The sequence below is a fragment of the Pinus tabuliformis genome, chromosome 5_1, assembly GCF_031772625.1.
Source record: "Pinus tabuliformis cultivar Carrire ecotype Pingquan chromosome 5_1, CPIR1, whole genome shotgun sequence".
In the NCBI taxonomy this organism is placed as follows: Eukaryota; Viridiplantae; Streptophyta; class Pinopsida; order Pinales; family Pinaceae; genus Pinus; species Pinus tabuliformis.
This window is the reverse complement of record NC_142305.1, coordinates 608,928,100-608,943,367: the sequence shown is the minus strand read 5'-3', so window position 1 is coordinate 608,943,367 and position 15,268 is coordinate 608,928,100. Positions and strand designations below refer to the sequence as shown.

Below are 15,268 nucleotides of genomic sequence, written 5' to 3'. Positions count from 1 at the left end.
AGATTAATCAATTAATATTTTAAACTGTTGTTAAGACCAAATTCGATTTTACTTCCTATAGATAGACCAGGGACTGCTATAAATAGGAAGGGACCCAGAAATGCTATTTTTAGAACTTTCTATTTTTAGCAGTTTCACCTCTCACCCAAGGTGGTCAATGACCTCACTGGCCAAACTGCTATTTTTAGACATGCTATTTTTTGACATTATATTTTTAGCACATTCTAAATTTAGCATTTCTTATTGCCCACTTTTCAACACTCCCTCTCAACAAGAAAGGGATTATCAGCAACCCCGATCCTGTCTCTGTGGAACTCAAACTTGCCTTTTGAAAATGCCTTTGTCAAAATATCTGGATCCTGTTCCTCGGTCGAAATGTAGTGCAACATCATGATCCTCTTGAGCACACAATCCTGTAGATGATGATAGCGGATATCTATATGCTTGGACCTGTCATGAAACACTGGATTCTCAGAGAGTTTAATGTAACTCTGATTATCACAATATATCACTGTAGGATCCATCATCTGACCAAACAATCCCACTAGAATCTTCCACATCCAGATGGCCTCACATGCAGCCTGACTAGCTGCCATGTACTCTGCCTCCACTGTGCTAAGTGCAAATGATCTTTATTTCCTGCTATACCAAGAAACTGCAGCTAACCCAAGGTTGAAGATTCCTCCAGAAGTGCTCTTCCTGTCTGATGGACTACCTGCCCAATTTGCATTCATGAAGCCTTGGAGCTTCACTCCCTCTATCCGCCTGTACCATAATCCATACTGTGTGGTGCCTCTGAGATATCTCAGCACATGCTTTGCCGCCTTCCAAAATAAATTTGTTGGCTGAACCATAGCTTGACTCAATTGGTTCACTGCAAAGCACAAATTTGGTCGTGTGTTCACCAAATACATGAGTGAACCCACAAGTTGCCTATAAACAGTAGCAGCTACTACCTCACTTGAAGTAGCACCCTCCTTCCTCCAGTTACCTGCTAGAGGAGTCTCCATGGGCTTGCACATCTCCATGTGGAAGCGCCTCAGTATCTCATTGGCATACTTGCCCTGAGACACAAATACTTCCCCATCTCTCTGCCACACCTCCATGCCTAGAAAGTAGTGCATGAGGCCCATGTCATTCATCTCAAACTCTCTTGCAAGATCCTCCTTGCAAGACTTGATCAACTGATCATCACCTGTCAAAATCAGATCATCAACATAAAGTACAATAATCAATAGCTTACCTTCTACCATGATGTGGTAGAGGTTCGCATCCGCTTCACTCTTGGTGAAGCCCAACCTGGTGAAATAGATGTTGATCCTAGTATACCAAGCACGAGGTACTTGCTTTAGCCCATACAGTGCTCACTTGAGCCAACACACATGTGACCCGCGATCGAAGGTCTCGAATCCCTCTGGCTGCTCTATGTATACCTCTTCCTCAATCTCCCCATTGAGGAATGTTGTCTTCACATCCATCTAATGGATCTGCCAACCCATCTATGCTGATAGTGCTAGAATCGATCTAATCGATGAGTACCTTGCAACAGGAGCAAAGGTCTCATCATAGTCAATCCCCTCAACCTATGAGAAACCACAGGCAACAAACCTTGCCTTGTGTTTCTCAATACTACCATCAATTGTTTGCTTTACCTTGTAAAGCCATCGAGAAGTAACCACTGACATGCCCCCCGGTCTAGGAACAACATCCCATACACTGTTCCGCATGATAGTATCATACTCCTCTACCATCACATCCACCCAAACTGGCTGTTGCACTGCCTCCTCCTCAGAAGAAGGTTCGGTCGCTACACATTCCCCAACCAGGGCCATGTAGCCAGTGTATCTATCAAGAGATATCCTATGTCTGTGCTAAGAGGATGGCTGCCCCACATTCTCTCTCGCATCCTGCATCAATTTGTCAGCTTCCCAAGAGTGTTTCTGCCCCTCTCTGGAAGACTCTCCAGTAGTGGTGATCTCCATAACTGGAATCTCTGCATGCGGCTGCTCCGCATCATTAGGAGGCTCCTCCTCCTTAGGAACTAATAGTTCCTCATCACCACCATGTAACTTGAGCTCCCTCTCAAGTGATACTCGCATGACTCACTACTCATCGAACTTCAAATCCCTGCGCACTACAGTCCTCTGACTGGCAGGCAGAAACACACAATAGTTGTGAGGTGTATCCATGTACCCCACAAGTATTCCCAACTCAGCTGTTGGGTCTAGCTTCTTCCGAGCATCTTTGGTCACATGACAGAAGACTGGTGATCCAAAGATGCGGAAGTGACTCACATTTGGTCTCTTCCCCAAAAAATCCTCCATAGGTGTCTTCATCCCCAAAATATGATGAGGACTTTTGTTTTGAAGATATAATGTTGTATTGCATGCCTCAGCCCACAGATGAAGTGGTAGGCCTTGGTCATGCAACATCGATTGAGCCGCGCCCACAATAGATCTGTTCCTCCTTTTAGCCACCCCATTTTGTTGTGGGTTATGAAGTGTCGTGAGTTCCCTTTTAATTCCTTCTAAAGCATAGAAGTCCTTAAACTACTGGGAAATATACTCTCCACCGTTATCACTTCGCAAGGCCTTTACTTTCATCCCTGATTCTTTCTCTGCCAAAGCTTTGAACTCACAAAACTTCAAGAAGGTTTGATCCTTCTTTTGCATGAAGTAGATCCAACATCTACGAGAAAAATCATCAACAAAAATAACATAATACCTTTGCTTTTCGATGGAGGCTGTAGAGAAGGGCCCGCATACATCTGAATGAACTCGCTCCAGAACTGCTCCTACTCTACCATCCTGATCATGAAAAGAAGATTTTGCATACTTACCCAAAGTGCAACCTTTGCATGTGCTCACTTTCTCCAGCTTGCACTTGGGTAATCTGGTAGAAATTTGCTGCATGATCTTCAAGGCCCCATGATGCAAGTGGCCTAGTCTCCTATGCCATAACTCACCAATATCTTGGCCATGCATCACCTCTACTTTGGAACTCAAAGTAGCACAGTCTTCTACCTGTAACTTATAGAGATTCTTCACTCGAATCCCTATCTATTTGGTCTGTCCAGTGCCTATATGCCTTAGGAAAACCTTTCCCAAACTAAAGACTACATCATAGCCTTTATCCTTAAGCAAAGCAATGGACACAAGATTATTTTTCAACCTTGGTACATACATAACATTAGAAAGAGAGAGGGGAGAACCATGCTCCCTCTAAAACAAAACCGTACCTTCACCTGAGACACAGTACTTTCCGTCATCGCCCATCTCGATCCGTATCTAGAGATCCTTCTCCTCCAAAGTGCTGAAAATAGTCTTGGCACTTGACATGTGGAAAGAAGCTCCACTGTCCAAGTACTAAACACATCCCATGTTGGATGAAACCATGCATGCAATAAGTGAGAAATCCATCTCAAATTGTGAAGCTAGAGCATCCCCATCAGATTCCTTGGAGGAACCTTTCTTGGACTTCTTCCTCTTTGGGCAACTAGTAGCATAGTGACCCAACTCATGATAATGAAAGCATCTCACCTTCGAATTGTCAAAATTCTTCCCTCCTTGAGAAGACTTGGATTGGGATGCCTTCTCTTTCCCTTTCTTAGCTTTAGATGCTAAAGCCAAGTTCTCTTCATCATCATTCTTTGATGAAGAAGCTCCATCTCTGGTGTTCCATCTAATCTTCTCCTGCATCAAATCCGACCACAGTCGTTGCCAATCTGGCAGTTTGTCCCTTCCATTCACTGAGTCCTGGTAGCTATGCCAGCTCTTAGGAAGGCCAAGGAGTGTTAGACTCACCATATCATCATCAACGGTAGTGACGCCTATGCTTGCAAGCTCATCTCTGCAGTTGGTGAGCTTGTTCAGGAATGTAGTGATCATATCGCCCTTCTCACACTTAATCTTTCGAAGCTTGTCCCTCAATGCCAACTTCCTCTGATCACTGCTATTTTGATATAAATCTTTCAATGTTTTCCACATTGCAAACAAAGTCTCCTTCCCATGGAGGCTCGAGACTATGTGATCTCGAACTCCCTCTAGGATGCTTCTCCTAGCTCTAGCCACATTCTTCTTCTAGTCTGCACCCTGAGTAGCATCAGTAGGCTTGGGGACATCTTAATCAATGAAGTCCTTAATGCCATTATCATCCAATACTACCTCCATGCGATCCTTCCAAGCTATGTAGTTTGAGCTGCCATCAAGGGCATACTCAAGCCTCAACCCAGTGAAGGCCATCTGGATGAAATCTGAACTGTGATGAGAACTAGATATCTATATCCCGAATAATAAAATTCAACTTTCTTTCTCTTGCTTGATTAATTGTGCTCTGATACCATGTAGAAATTTCACCTATAGATCAAACTGGTAATGCAATGTACTAAAGCAAAACACGTGATCTACTTCTACAAAACATTAAGCAGAAGAAAAATCGATTTCATGAGAAAAAACAACCATAAACACATATAACTGATCGAGAAATAATCACACATAACACATATATATCACTGGGGAAAGCACTAGCATAAAACCCCCAACACTGTATTATCAATCAAGTGGAAATCCTCTTCTGGTTACCAAAAATATCAGCTCAAGAGCTATCATGTACTCTTTGCAATCAAAAGATGAAGATCATAGACTCACTATGCCTCAATATGTAGGCCTCAAGTCGTCCAATCCCCTGTTTCCTTGCGCAATTTTGATTGGGGTCCAATTCATAACATGTGAGCATTGGCACCAAATCATACCTGCTATCAACCATAGGTCCAACTACGCAATCCTTGAGGACAGTAGTTCCTCCTACATGTAAGGAATATTCCATGGGAAGATCCAAGAATCTAATAGTACATTGTCCCTCATCTGATCTCAACTGCGTCTCTGACAGAATTGACATACAACAGTTATCCATGAGTGAATCCTCAGTGATATAAAATAATAGTTGTCACATGCATGCAAGCATTAACAAACTATATTTTATTATTTTAACAACTTGTTAAAATAATCTAACTAGACTTGACTAGTTAGAACTAGGTCAACTAATTCTCTAATTATAGAAGTCTTACTTAATTCCTCAATCAGTGGAGAGAATAAAGGATAAATTCCTCAATCAGTGGGACAACTAATTTGCATGTTCTCACAAAGACTTCAAGTTTAATTTTTCCAACTAATTAACTCATGGATATTAATCAGTTAATATTTTAAATTGTTGTTAAGACCAAATTGGATTTTACTTCCTATAGATAGACTAGGGACTACTATAAATAGGAAGGGACCCAAAAATGTTATTTTTAGAACTTTCTATTTTTAGCAGTTTCATCTCTCACCCAAGGTGGCCAATGACCTCACTGGCCAAACTGCTATTTGTAGACATGCTATTTTTAGACATTCTATTTTTAGCACATTCTAAATTTAGCATTTCTTGTTGCCCACTTTTCAACACACTTTTCGTTTTGAGGGTGTTTTTTGCACAAATGTCTGGTGTTCACTATTATTTTCAAAACATGTTAAAAAAAAATGTTATTCCAACATCAACACTTTTGGTTTTGAGGGTGTTTTTGCACAATTTTTGAACAAAAAATTGGTTTTCACTGCCATTTTTAAAACATGTTGAAAATTTACCCTAGAAAAAAAAAATGCGTTATTCCAGCATCAACACTTTTCGTTTTTAGCACTGTTTTTCATGTTTTTTTGGGTTTTTTGGCTAGAGTTCTCGTTTTGAGTTTATAGTTCCATTTCAAAGTTTACATTGTTATATGCCGACATCATGCATAAGAATGTCAACTACATACCATGACCTCATGCACAACAACCATAACCATAACAATGCATGCATAACAAACATATAGACACTAAAATGGATAAAAAAATACATATACAACTGACATGCATGCATGAAAAACACATTTCGCCCATCCAATCCAAGTGTTGAACCTAAGAGCTTTGATACCACTCTGTAACACCCTCCTCCCATACTTACCCAAGTTCATCGGTCCACCAAGGTAAATATGTGACAGAGAGTTACTATGGGGTGACTCAACTAGCTAGGTACACCTAAGGAAGTGAAATCGATAAGCTAAAATCTTTTTGACCTTCTTGAGGAGCTGCAGGACCCCTGGGAGCCAAGCAACCACTCCAGGTGCCCAAACCCTGAGCTAAATTGATTTTTTACTGGCCCAGACTTCGAGTCGCTTGCATAACAAGGCAAGCCAATCACTGTAAGCCTCCAATCACATGGGTAACCCTACCTCCCAACAACTGCAATCTAAATTACCCAGTTATATGCAGGCAACCCCCAGATCTGAGCCACTTTTTCAGGGCTAGGATCCAAACCTCTGCCCAGAACTTGATATAACTTTCTAGAATGATGAATGACACAAGGAAAAATCCATTAATGCAAAAATTAGACAAGAAATTGACCTAACAAGGTCTAACCATGACAAGCATTTTGTCAAACACATAGTGAACATGTAGTCTACATGTCATAATTACATATATGAACATAGGGGTCTCATACTTATCTAAAAATCATCAAGAAGGTATGATGCCCTCTCACAATAGCTGCATTATCATCTATTAGGTCATACATTCATTAACCATTCATTTACTAATCAAAAAATGATGAGATCCATAGCTACAGTCTGTCATAAAACCATGCTTATAACCAAAATAATAACCATAATAGAACAACCATTACAAAAACATAATAAGCAGTATAAATACTCATCCAATACAAGAGGAAAAGAGATATTATTAACATATGCAAAACCAACCAAGTCAGGGACTTCCCCGTACCACCTGACCATAGATTGGGCTGAGCCAAATATCTCTTTCAGCCAATCACCTCTGTGCCATGTTCCAAGCATGAATGTGGGATCTCATGGAATAAACCAACCAAAACCAAACTAGAGCTTCCAGAGGCCAAACCACCTCAACCCTCAACCAGTGATTCCACTTCACAGTCGGACATCACTAATCATCACTAGATCAATCTCTACCCAAGTTGTCTAGGGCTCTAAAGCATTTGTTTCAACCCAGATCCAGGACTAGTAACTCAAACCAAAGTTGTCGCAGGGCTCCAAAGTGTTTTTCCAACCAAGGCTTCAGGACTAGTAACTCAACCCACCAAGGGCTCTAGAGCGTTTGTCCAACCAAGGCTTTTAGGAATAGTAACTCAACCCAAGTTTTTCCAAGGATTCCAGAGCGTTTGTCGAATCAAGGCTCCAAGAACTAATAACTCAACCCACAACCATAAGGAACTTGAGCACCAATTAGAAACATTCAAGTGGGAAATCCACAACACCATGGTTATCCAAGAAATCGCAAGGCTAGGCAAACAAATGTCAATCCAAGCAATCCTCCATGCTAATGACATAATATAACCAAACAACCACATGCATATGCCATGCTTGCCAAAGCTAGCAAGGAAATCATACATGCAACTTAATACCTACAAAGAAAACCTATTGTAGTTGTTGATCCCATTGCCCCCTTGCAATTTCTGCTCTTTCTATATCTTCTTCCTCCAAATCCAAGTATGCCAAAGATACTCCAAGAGTGCTCCAAGAAAATCCTAAGTGTGAAAGAGTATGAGAGAGAGAGAATAGAATAGAGCTCTAAGCTTAAAAAAAAATGTACTAACTAAAGATTAAACTGGAAAAGGCTGGGAACTGATCCTCATAAGCCTTTTTATCATTGAGTCCTCTATTCTCTTCATTTTCCTCTATTTTCCTTCAGTTCTCCTCCTCATGCAATTTTGAGAACTTTTACCTTCCTTTTCTCCTAATTTCCATTATTTTCATAAATAAAATGTCAATTAATGCCACTTTGCCTTTGTCATTTTCCATGGCCATTAATTAATCACAAATGATCCCCATCACTATGTTTTTTACCAGCATTCAACTTGGAAGATGTGTTCCATTACCTTGGTTATTATTTTTCCTTTATTAACTTTATTACATGGATTTTTAATTGGGGTTGTTACAACAGAGCTACATGTGCTTTCAGTCTTGTGACACCAAACTTCACTTTCTTTGCCCCATCTACTTCTTCATAATCAAATTACTTGGCCATGGAATTTAACTAAATTGATTAATTCATCAACGTTCAAATTACCTTCATATGCAGGTACTTCCATCCCCAGTCGATCATCCATTTTGACTATCATTCGATAGTCAAATTTGTTGAATTTAAGGCACTTGTTGAGAAAGATACTAGCATGAAAGTGAAAGCTCTAAGGAGCGATAACGGTGGTGAGTATGTGTCGAATGAGTTTAAAAATTTATGTGCACAGGAAGGCATTTGAGGGAGTTGACAACACCTCATAACCCACAATATAATGGGGTGGCTGAGAAGAAGAACATAAGTATCATAGAAGAAACACGGGTGATGTTCCATGACCAAAACCTACATCTACACTTTTGGGTTGAGGTATGAAACACAACGATTTATTTGTATAATATCTGTCCCCACAATATTCTTGGCATGAGTACACCAGAAGAAGCTATTTTAGGGAAGAAACAAGATATGTCACACTTCAAGATCTTTGGATCATCAGTTTACTATCACGCTTCCAAGGAAGCAAGGAAAAAGCTAGAGCTGATAGCAAAGTTGGGCATATTTTTGGGGTATCCTTATACACCTCACAACTATCGGGTGTTCTTCTCATCCCTCAATATGACAGTGGTCAGATGGGATGTGAGGTTTGATGAGGAGAAGGCAATGTCATGTTCTCTTGAGAGGGATCTTCAGTTGAAGCCTAATCATGATCTTTTAGCTCCAAAGGAAGAACCTGAATAAGTTGTGGAGCGGCCACAAATAGAGGATGAGAGTGGATACATCCACCCAAGCAAAGACATCCAGAGAAGGAATGAAGTGAACTAGGGAAGTTGAAAAATTATTGCAGTATGCCAGAGAGAATGTGAGACCACCCACATCACTATGCGGGAAGAGGAGGTCACTAGATCAGTACATTGGGTACATGGCTCTGATGAGTGAGCTAGTTTACACAAAACCATCCTCATTCGAGGAAGTAGTGCAACAACTAGTATTGGTTGATGTTATGGTAGAGGAATATGATTCCATTATCGGGAAAAGTGTTTAGGAAGTGGTCTTAAGACCAACAGACAAAACAGTGGTTGGTTTGAGATGGCTTTACAAGGTAAAACATGAAACAAATGGGAGCATAGAGAAATACAAGGCCATATTTTGTGGCCAAGGGGTTCTCTCAAATGGAGGGAACTATCTATGAGGAGACCTTTGCTCCAGTAGCAAGGTACTCATCCATTAAGTCAATTCTAGCACTTTTAGCATAGATGAGGTGGAAGATCCACCAGATGGATGTGAATACATCATTCCTAAATGGATTTATTGAGTAGGAGGTGTATATTGAGCATCCAGAGGGGTTTGAGACCTTTGACACAGAATCACATGTGTGCAAACTCAAGCGAGCATTGTATGGATTCAAGTAAGCACCTCATGCTTGGTATACCAGGATCGATATCTATCTCACCGGTTTGGGATTCACCAAAATTGAAGCAGATGCAAAACTTTATCACATTGTAGTAGAAGGTAAATTAATGATTATTGTTTTATATGTCGATGACTTGATCCTTACTGGTGATGAGAAATTTATCAGATCTTGCAAAGAGGACCTTGCAAGAGAGTTTGAGATGAAGGACATGGGACACGTGCATTATTTCTTGTTTTTGAAGTATGGAAAGGAGATGGGGAACTTTTTGTCTCTCAAGGAAAGTATGCCAACGAGATATTAAAGAAGTTCTGCATGGAGAGTAGAAAACCCATGGACATTCCTCTAGCAAGTAACTAGAGGAAAGCGGATGCCACTTCAGGTGAGGAAGTGGAGGCTACCATCTACAAGCAGATTGTGGGTTCGCTCATGTATTTGGTAAACACACGACCGGACATGTGTTATGCAGTTAACCAACTTAGTCAAGCCATGGTTAAGCCAACCAAACTGTATTGGAAAGAAGCAAAGCATGTGTTGAGATACCTCAAAGGCACTACTCAGTTTGGTCTTTGGTACAAATAGATAGAGGGGGTGAAGCTACAAGACTTCATAGATGCAGATTGGGTCGGGAGTCTATTAAACAGGAGGAGCACTTCAGGAGGGATTTTCAGTTTTGGGTCAGCAACAGTTTCTTGGTACAACATGAAGCAGAGATGTGTGGCACTCAACTCAGTGGAAGCATAATACATGGCTGCAAGTCAAGCAACATGTGAGGTTATCTGGATGAGAAATATTTTTGTTGGGTTATTTGGTAAGAAGATGGATCCTATAGTGATTTACTGTAACAATTAGAGTTGTATCAAACTCTCTGAAAATCTAGTATTTCATGATCGATCCAAGCATATCAACATCCAATATCACCATCTACGAGATTATGTGCAGAGGTAAATTATGTTGTTGCAGTACATTTCGACAGAGGAACATGAGGTAGATATTTTGATAAAGGCTTTTTCAAGAGGAAAATTCGAGTTCCATAGAAGCAGGATTGGGGTATCTGATAATCCCTTTCTTGCTGAGAGGGAGTGTTGAAAATGCATCAATAAAATCATAATTTATTTTTTCCTTGATTAAATCAGGAGAAATTCAAATTTTAACTTCAGTAAAATACTTGGAGGTATTTAACTAAGGTGACCTGGGTCTTGTCACTTAGTTAACTTAGTAAATTCGAGTTGGAGACACTTGAGTTTAGTTCTATATGATTGATTGCTAATTTGTAGCAATTTATTCCATTTAACTTGAGTTATTATCAGTGTAACTAGTTCTCACTATTAGTAGAACTAGTGGAGGTTCAATCAAGGGTGTGTAACTTTTTTCACACTGGATAATATTCCAATTAAAATGATTAATCATCCTAAATTAACTCCTGCATGTAGAGAATTCAATTTACCTAGTTGAGATTGGAGTTCAAGGGCAATGTACTATGAGTTGTAAACTATTCCAAGTTGTACAGGTGGTGCATGCAGTAAAAAATGGGCCTAAAGGATTTGCGCAATAGAAATTGATGAATTTCCTAATTAATAGGGGCCTAATTCCCAAGGGAACAACGCAAGAAAATAGGAGCTTGACGGGCTGAGAAATTGGCTAAGTATTAGCTTGAGTCAGTCTGTGAGGTAGTGAGATAGATTTTACTAATGCAAAGGTTGCTCAGGCTTGAGAAAGCATTATATTTCTTCTCTATTCTTGTTTAATGTAATACAAATAGTAAGGGGTTTTGAGCAGTTGCTTTCCCCTAGATAAATCTTTGTGTATGTGTGTTGAATCTTAATGCATGTTAATGATTTGTGATTTTTATTGTGATTTTCTTTCAGTAAATGAGTAGAATAGCTTCAAGTCTTGTGATCTAGTGCAATTTTGAATCTACACATTAAATTTCTACATAAATCAATAGTTATGTATATTTATACTAACTAAAAAATAGAAAGTGACATGTAAACTGAAATCCATGTATTAGAAAACAAAATAGAAATAGAAATTGACGTGTACAGTAAAATCAATGCATTGATTTATATACACATGTATTGATTTCAATATAAATTTTTCATCATTCAACATTGTTTATTTATTTTCATTCAACTCATTTCTCGTATAATTCTTGAAATATAGTTCTAAATAATACTTTCTATGTTTTTAGAGGAAATTATGTAAATTTAAAATGATGATATTAATCTCTCTCTCTCTCTGACACACAAGCATAGTTTTTATCCTAAAATTTTGCAATATACTAAGAATTGAAGAAAATAGAATGCCATTAATCCTTATTGAGTAGATTGAGAAGGATTCAATATCCAAATCATTCATTTTTGCTTGTATTCATTGTCTTCTTCCCTGAAAAATCTCACTTTGTTATTAATCTAGTTCATAATCATGTAAAATTCTTAGGATCATGTTAATCTCAAACATGATGATGATTATCTAAAAAAATCATAATGCTACTTACAACTAAACTTGAATAGATCGAACCTCGGATCTGTGCATCAAGAGGAATCAAATCCCTTGAAGTGCAAACATTTCCTTAAGTTTTGCATCCTAAAATGAAATTTTCACCTAAAAGGATTTGGTTTCTCTTGACAAATAACAAATGTGTAGTCAAAATAAATCTACACTAGGTTTAATACATTAATATACGTAGTTACACTAAATAATTAGGAACTTGTAAAATATTGTTACACTAAATAATTAGGAACTTGTAAAATATTGTTACACTAAATAATTAGGAACTTGTACAATATTGTTTTTTTTTACCTAACAAAAAAGTAGGTTTTTTTTTGCAGGCACTTGTTATCCATATTATGAATGTTAGGAAATATTTCGGTAATAATCACATCAAGAACTTTCATTTTGATGTGATTATTACCTAAAGATTTCCAAAAAAAAAAATAGTTTTTTTATTTTATTTTTATAGACTTGTTCATAGGGGCAGCTCAGTTGGCAATCACCTTGTTATGAAGTACTATGTAAACCATGAGAGTCAATGTTTTAATCCATGCAGTCAAACCAACAAAATAAAAGTAAAAAAGTATAGACTTATGTCACATTTTATTAATTTTTTTATGATAATCAATTACATTTTATTTAATTATTTTGATGTATGTTATTTTATTATTATAAAAAAACTTTAAATGCTCATGTAATTGTAATTATGTCGATAGATTTTTGTATTTTGGAATAGGGATTTTAGAATTTTAATTTAATTATCATTTATTTTAAAGTGGCTGATATAAATTTAACTTTCATGAAATATTATAGAATATTTTAATAGTAGTCTTTCATAATATTTTAATTAAATTGATTAATTAAAAAAAATGTCATATCAACAAGTTATGGTTTTTGAACATATAGTATTAGTAATCCATGGTATTGTAATAAAGTCTATTTACATTATACATAGGAAAAATAGTCTATTTACATGTGGGGGTGAAATTCCATAATTAAAGGTAATATGGGCCTCCATATTAGAATCTTTGAAGGGCCGAGGGACTGGAGGAGGGAGGGGAATTTCATTATCAGAGGTAGGTTCCAGGGGAGGCATTGATGGAGAAACTATATCCAAAGGATTTGGATTTTTAAATGAAGGTGGAGTTTGATGAGGAAATACTTCAAGATTAATAACCTTTTGTTGATCACCAGATTCTGATGGAGACAAGATTTTAGATGGTGTTAGCTTCACCACTCCCGGGGATGGAGACTTCGTCCTGTATATGTTTGCTGCAAATTGTGAAAATCCATGATGCTTTCTATTCTTTAGGATAGGTTGTCGAGGGAAATTTTTGATTAGGTGTCCCATCTTATGGCATGCTGAGCCTCTGAAGGGTACTCCCCAAAAATCCAACCTCTAATTTATTTTTAAATCCCTCCAAAATATCTCAATATGGTCAGGGAACCCTCCTCTGTAGGCTTTTTCTATGAGTATCCAGGCTACATGTTTGTCTTTTTCCCCCAGGCATCTAGGATCAACATATACACATCTTCCTATGGAATTTCTTATTTCTGCTAAGGTTTCCTTTGACCACAACTCCAGGGAAAGTCCGGGAAGCTTAACCCATATCAAGTTATTGGTAGGAGTATTCTTCAACGGGTTATAACCAATATACCACTTATATAGCACAAGAAAACTCCTTCCATAAACCCATGGGCGATTTTGAATGGCTTCCAAGTCGTTAGCACTCAGAAAATGAAAGCAATACCATTCTTTTAACAGTCTAGACACAATGGGCATATAGCCAATCAGAGGTTTCCTTTGCAGTTCGAGCCAATTTCTCATCTTGGTGTCATCCATCTCTAGAAAGTGCCATCTGCCAACTAGAGCATATTCATGGAGGTTTGCAATGTGGTTCGTCAGGTAAGTACTTTCTAGCTTGATGGCCGCAGGTGGGGGGATAGTTTTGACAGGCTTCAGGGTCTTCTTAGAATAGAACATAGGCTCGCAATGAGCATTTCCCTTTTGAAGAAGAAAGGGACTCCATTTGGAAAAGGAAAGGAACCTATGGTTACAGCTACTCCTTTAAACTCCCCAGTCTCTTCTCCCACAAATTCAATTGGCAGCGACTTGGACTATCTTCTAAACAAGAAATCACTTGAACTTAGACCCCTCACTATTCATAAATCGAGGAAACAATCCTCTCCTCAAATAAGCCCAAATTCTGCAAAAAACATTACGCTGAGAAGGAAAAATAACAGGGGTAGTAGACATTTCAGGGGAAGGGTCGATGGTGCAGGTAGAGGAGTACGTAATCTTTCTCTTATAGATGTCCCTATCATTGATATGTCAGAAGAAAGGCCCCTTAGAGCAAGCATGGCCAAAAAGACTACTCAATGACATTCATCATATCCATGAATGTAAGAGGTCTAGGGGTAGACCAAAATTTTTTGGCATTAAAGAATCTTTTCTATTCAGTACAGCCTAAAATCATTTTAATCCAAGAAACCATGCATAACACTACTGTATCTATTTCCTACTTCAGGAAAATGTTTCCCACTTGGCATATAACCGCTTCGGAAGCAAATGGCCTTTCTGGGGGCCTGGCGGTTTTATGGGATCTTGATTGGATCAGAGCAAAGGCATATAGGTGCTTGGCGGGTATTCTCATCTCGACACAAATCAGGGGGAAAGACTGTCCGATCAACATACTGAATATTTACGCTCCTTACAAAAACAAATTGCCATTCTAGGAGAAATTATTTGCTTCAGAAATTTTTGACATCGAATCTTTGATGATTGCAGGAGATTTAAATGTCACTTTAAACTCAGATGAAACATGGGGCAACAGAAGGAAAAAGGATCCCCTTGCAGACCGCATCAGATATGAGCTTCTAAACAGGAACCTGGTTGATATAATCCCTCCCAAAATGCTTTCGACTTGGGACAATGGAAGGATCGAAGAGGCCTATATAGCCAAAAGACTTGATAGATTTATCCTTCATGTTAGTATAATCGATAGCCTGGGCATGCCTTTCTCAACAATTGGGAATGTATTCATATTTTAGATCATAGACTGATACTTCTAAGTTGGAGAGAAAAGGGTTTTAGAAAAGGTTATTCATTCAAATTTAACAGATCATGTTTGGAAGAACCAGAGTTTAATGATGTTATAATAAGATCATGGAAAGAGCTGTCATCAACAGAGAATATGCCCCCGTTTTTGACCTTTAGGGACAAACTTGCTTTCATTAAAAAGGTTGTTAAGGATTGGCAATTTAAGAAAAGGCAAATGAATAGAACAACCCTCCGAGAAATACAAAT

At 38.4% G+C, this 15,268-nt stretch overlaps 1 protein-coding gene across 1 annotated transcript in view; it reads left to right on the top strand.

Annotated features, from left to right (window-relative positions):
* LOC149166405 (uncharacterized) overlaps positions 1 to 15,012 on the top strand; it is a 45,439-nt gene extending 30,427 nt beyond the window's left edge. The window contains exons 4-5 of the mRNA XM_089430154.1: positions 14,490 to 14,605; positions 14,750 to 15,012. Of these exons, the coding sequence (XP_089286280.1) occupies positions 14,490 to 14,605; positions 14,750 to 15,012 (379 nt within the window). The remainder of the gene's footprint in view (positions 1 to 14,489; positions 14,606 to 14,749) is intronic.
* Positions 15,013 to 15,268: the final 256 nt, after the last annotated feature.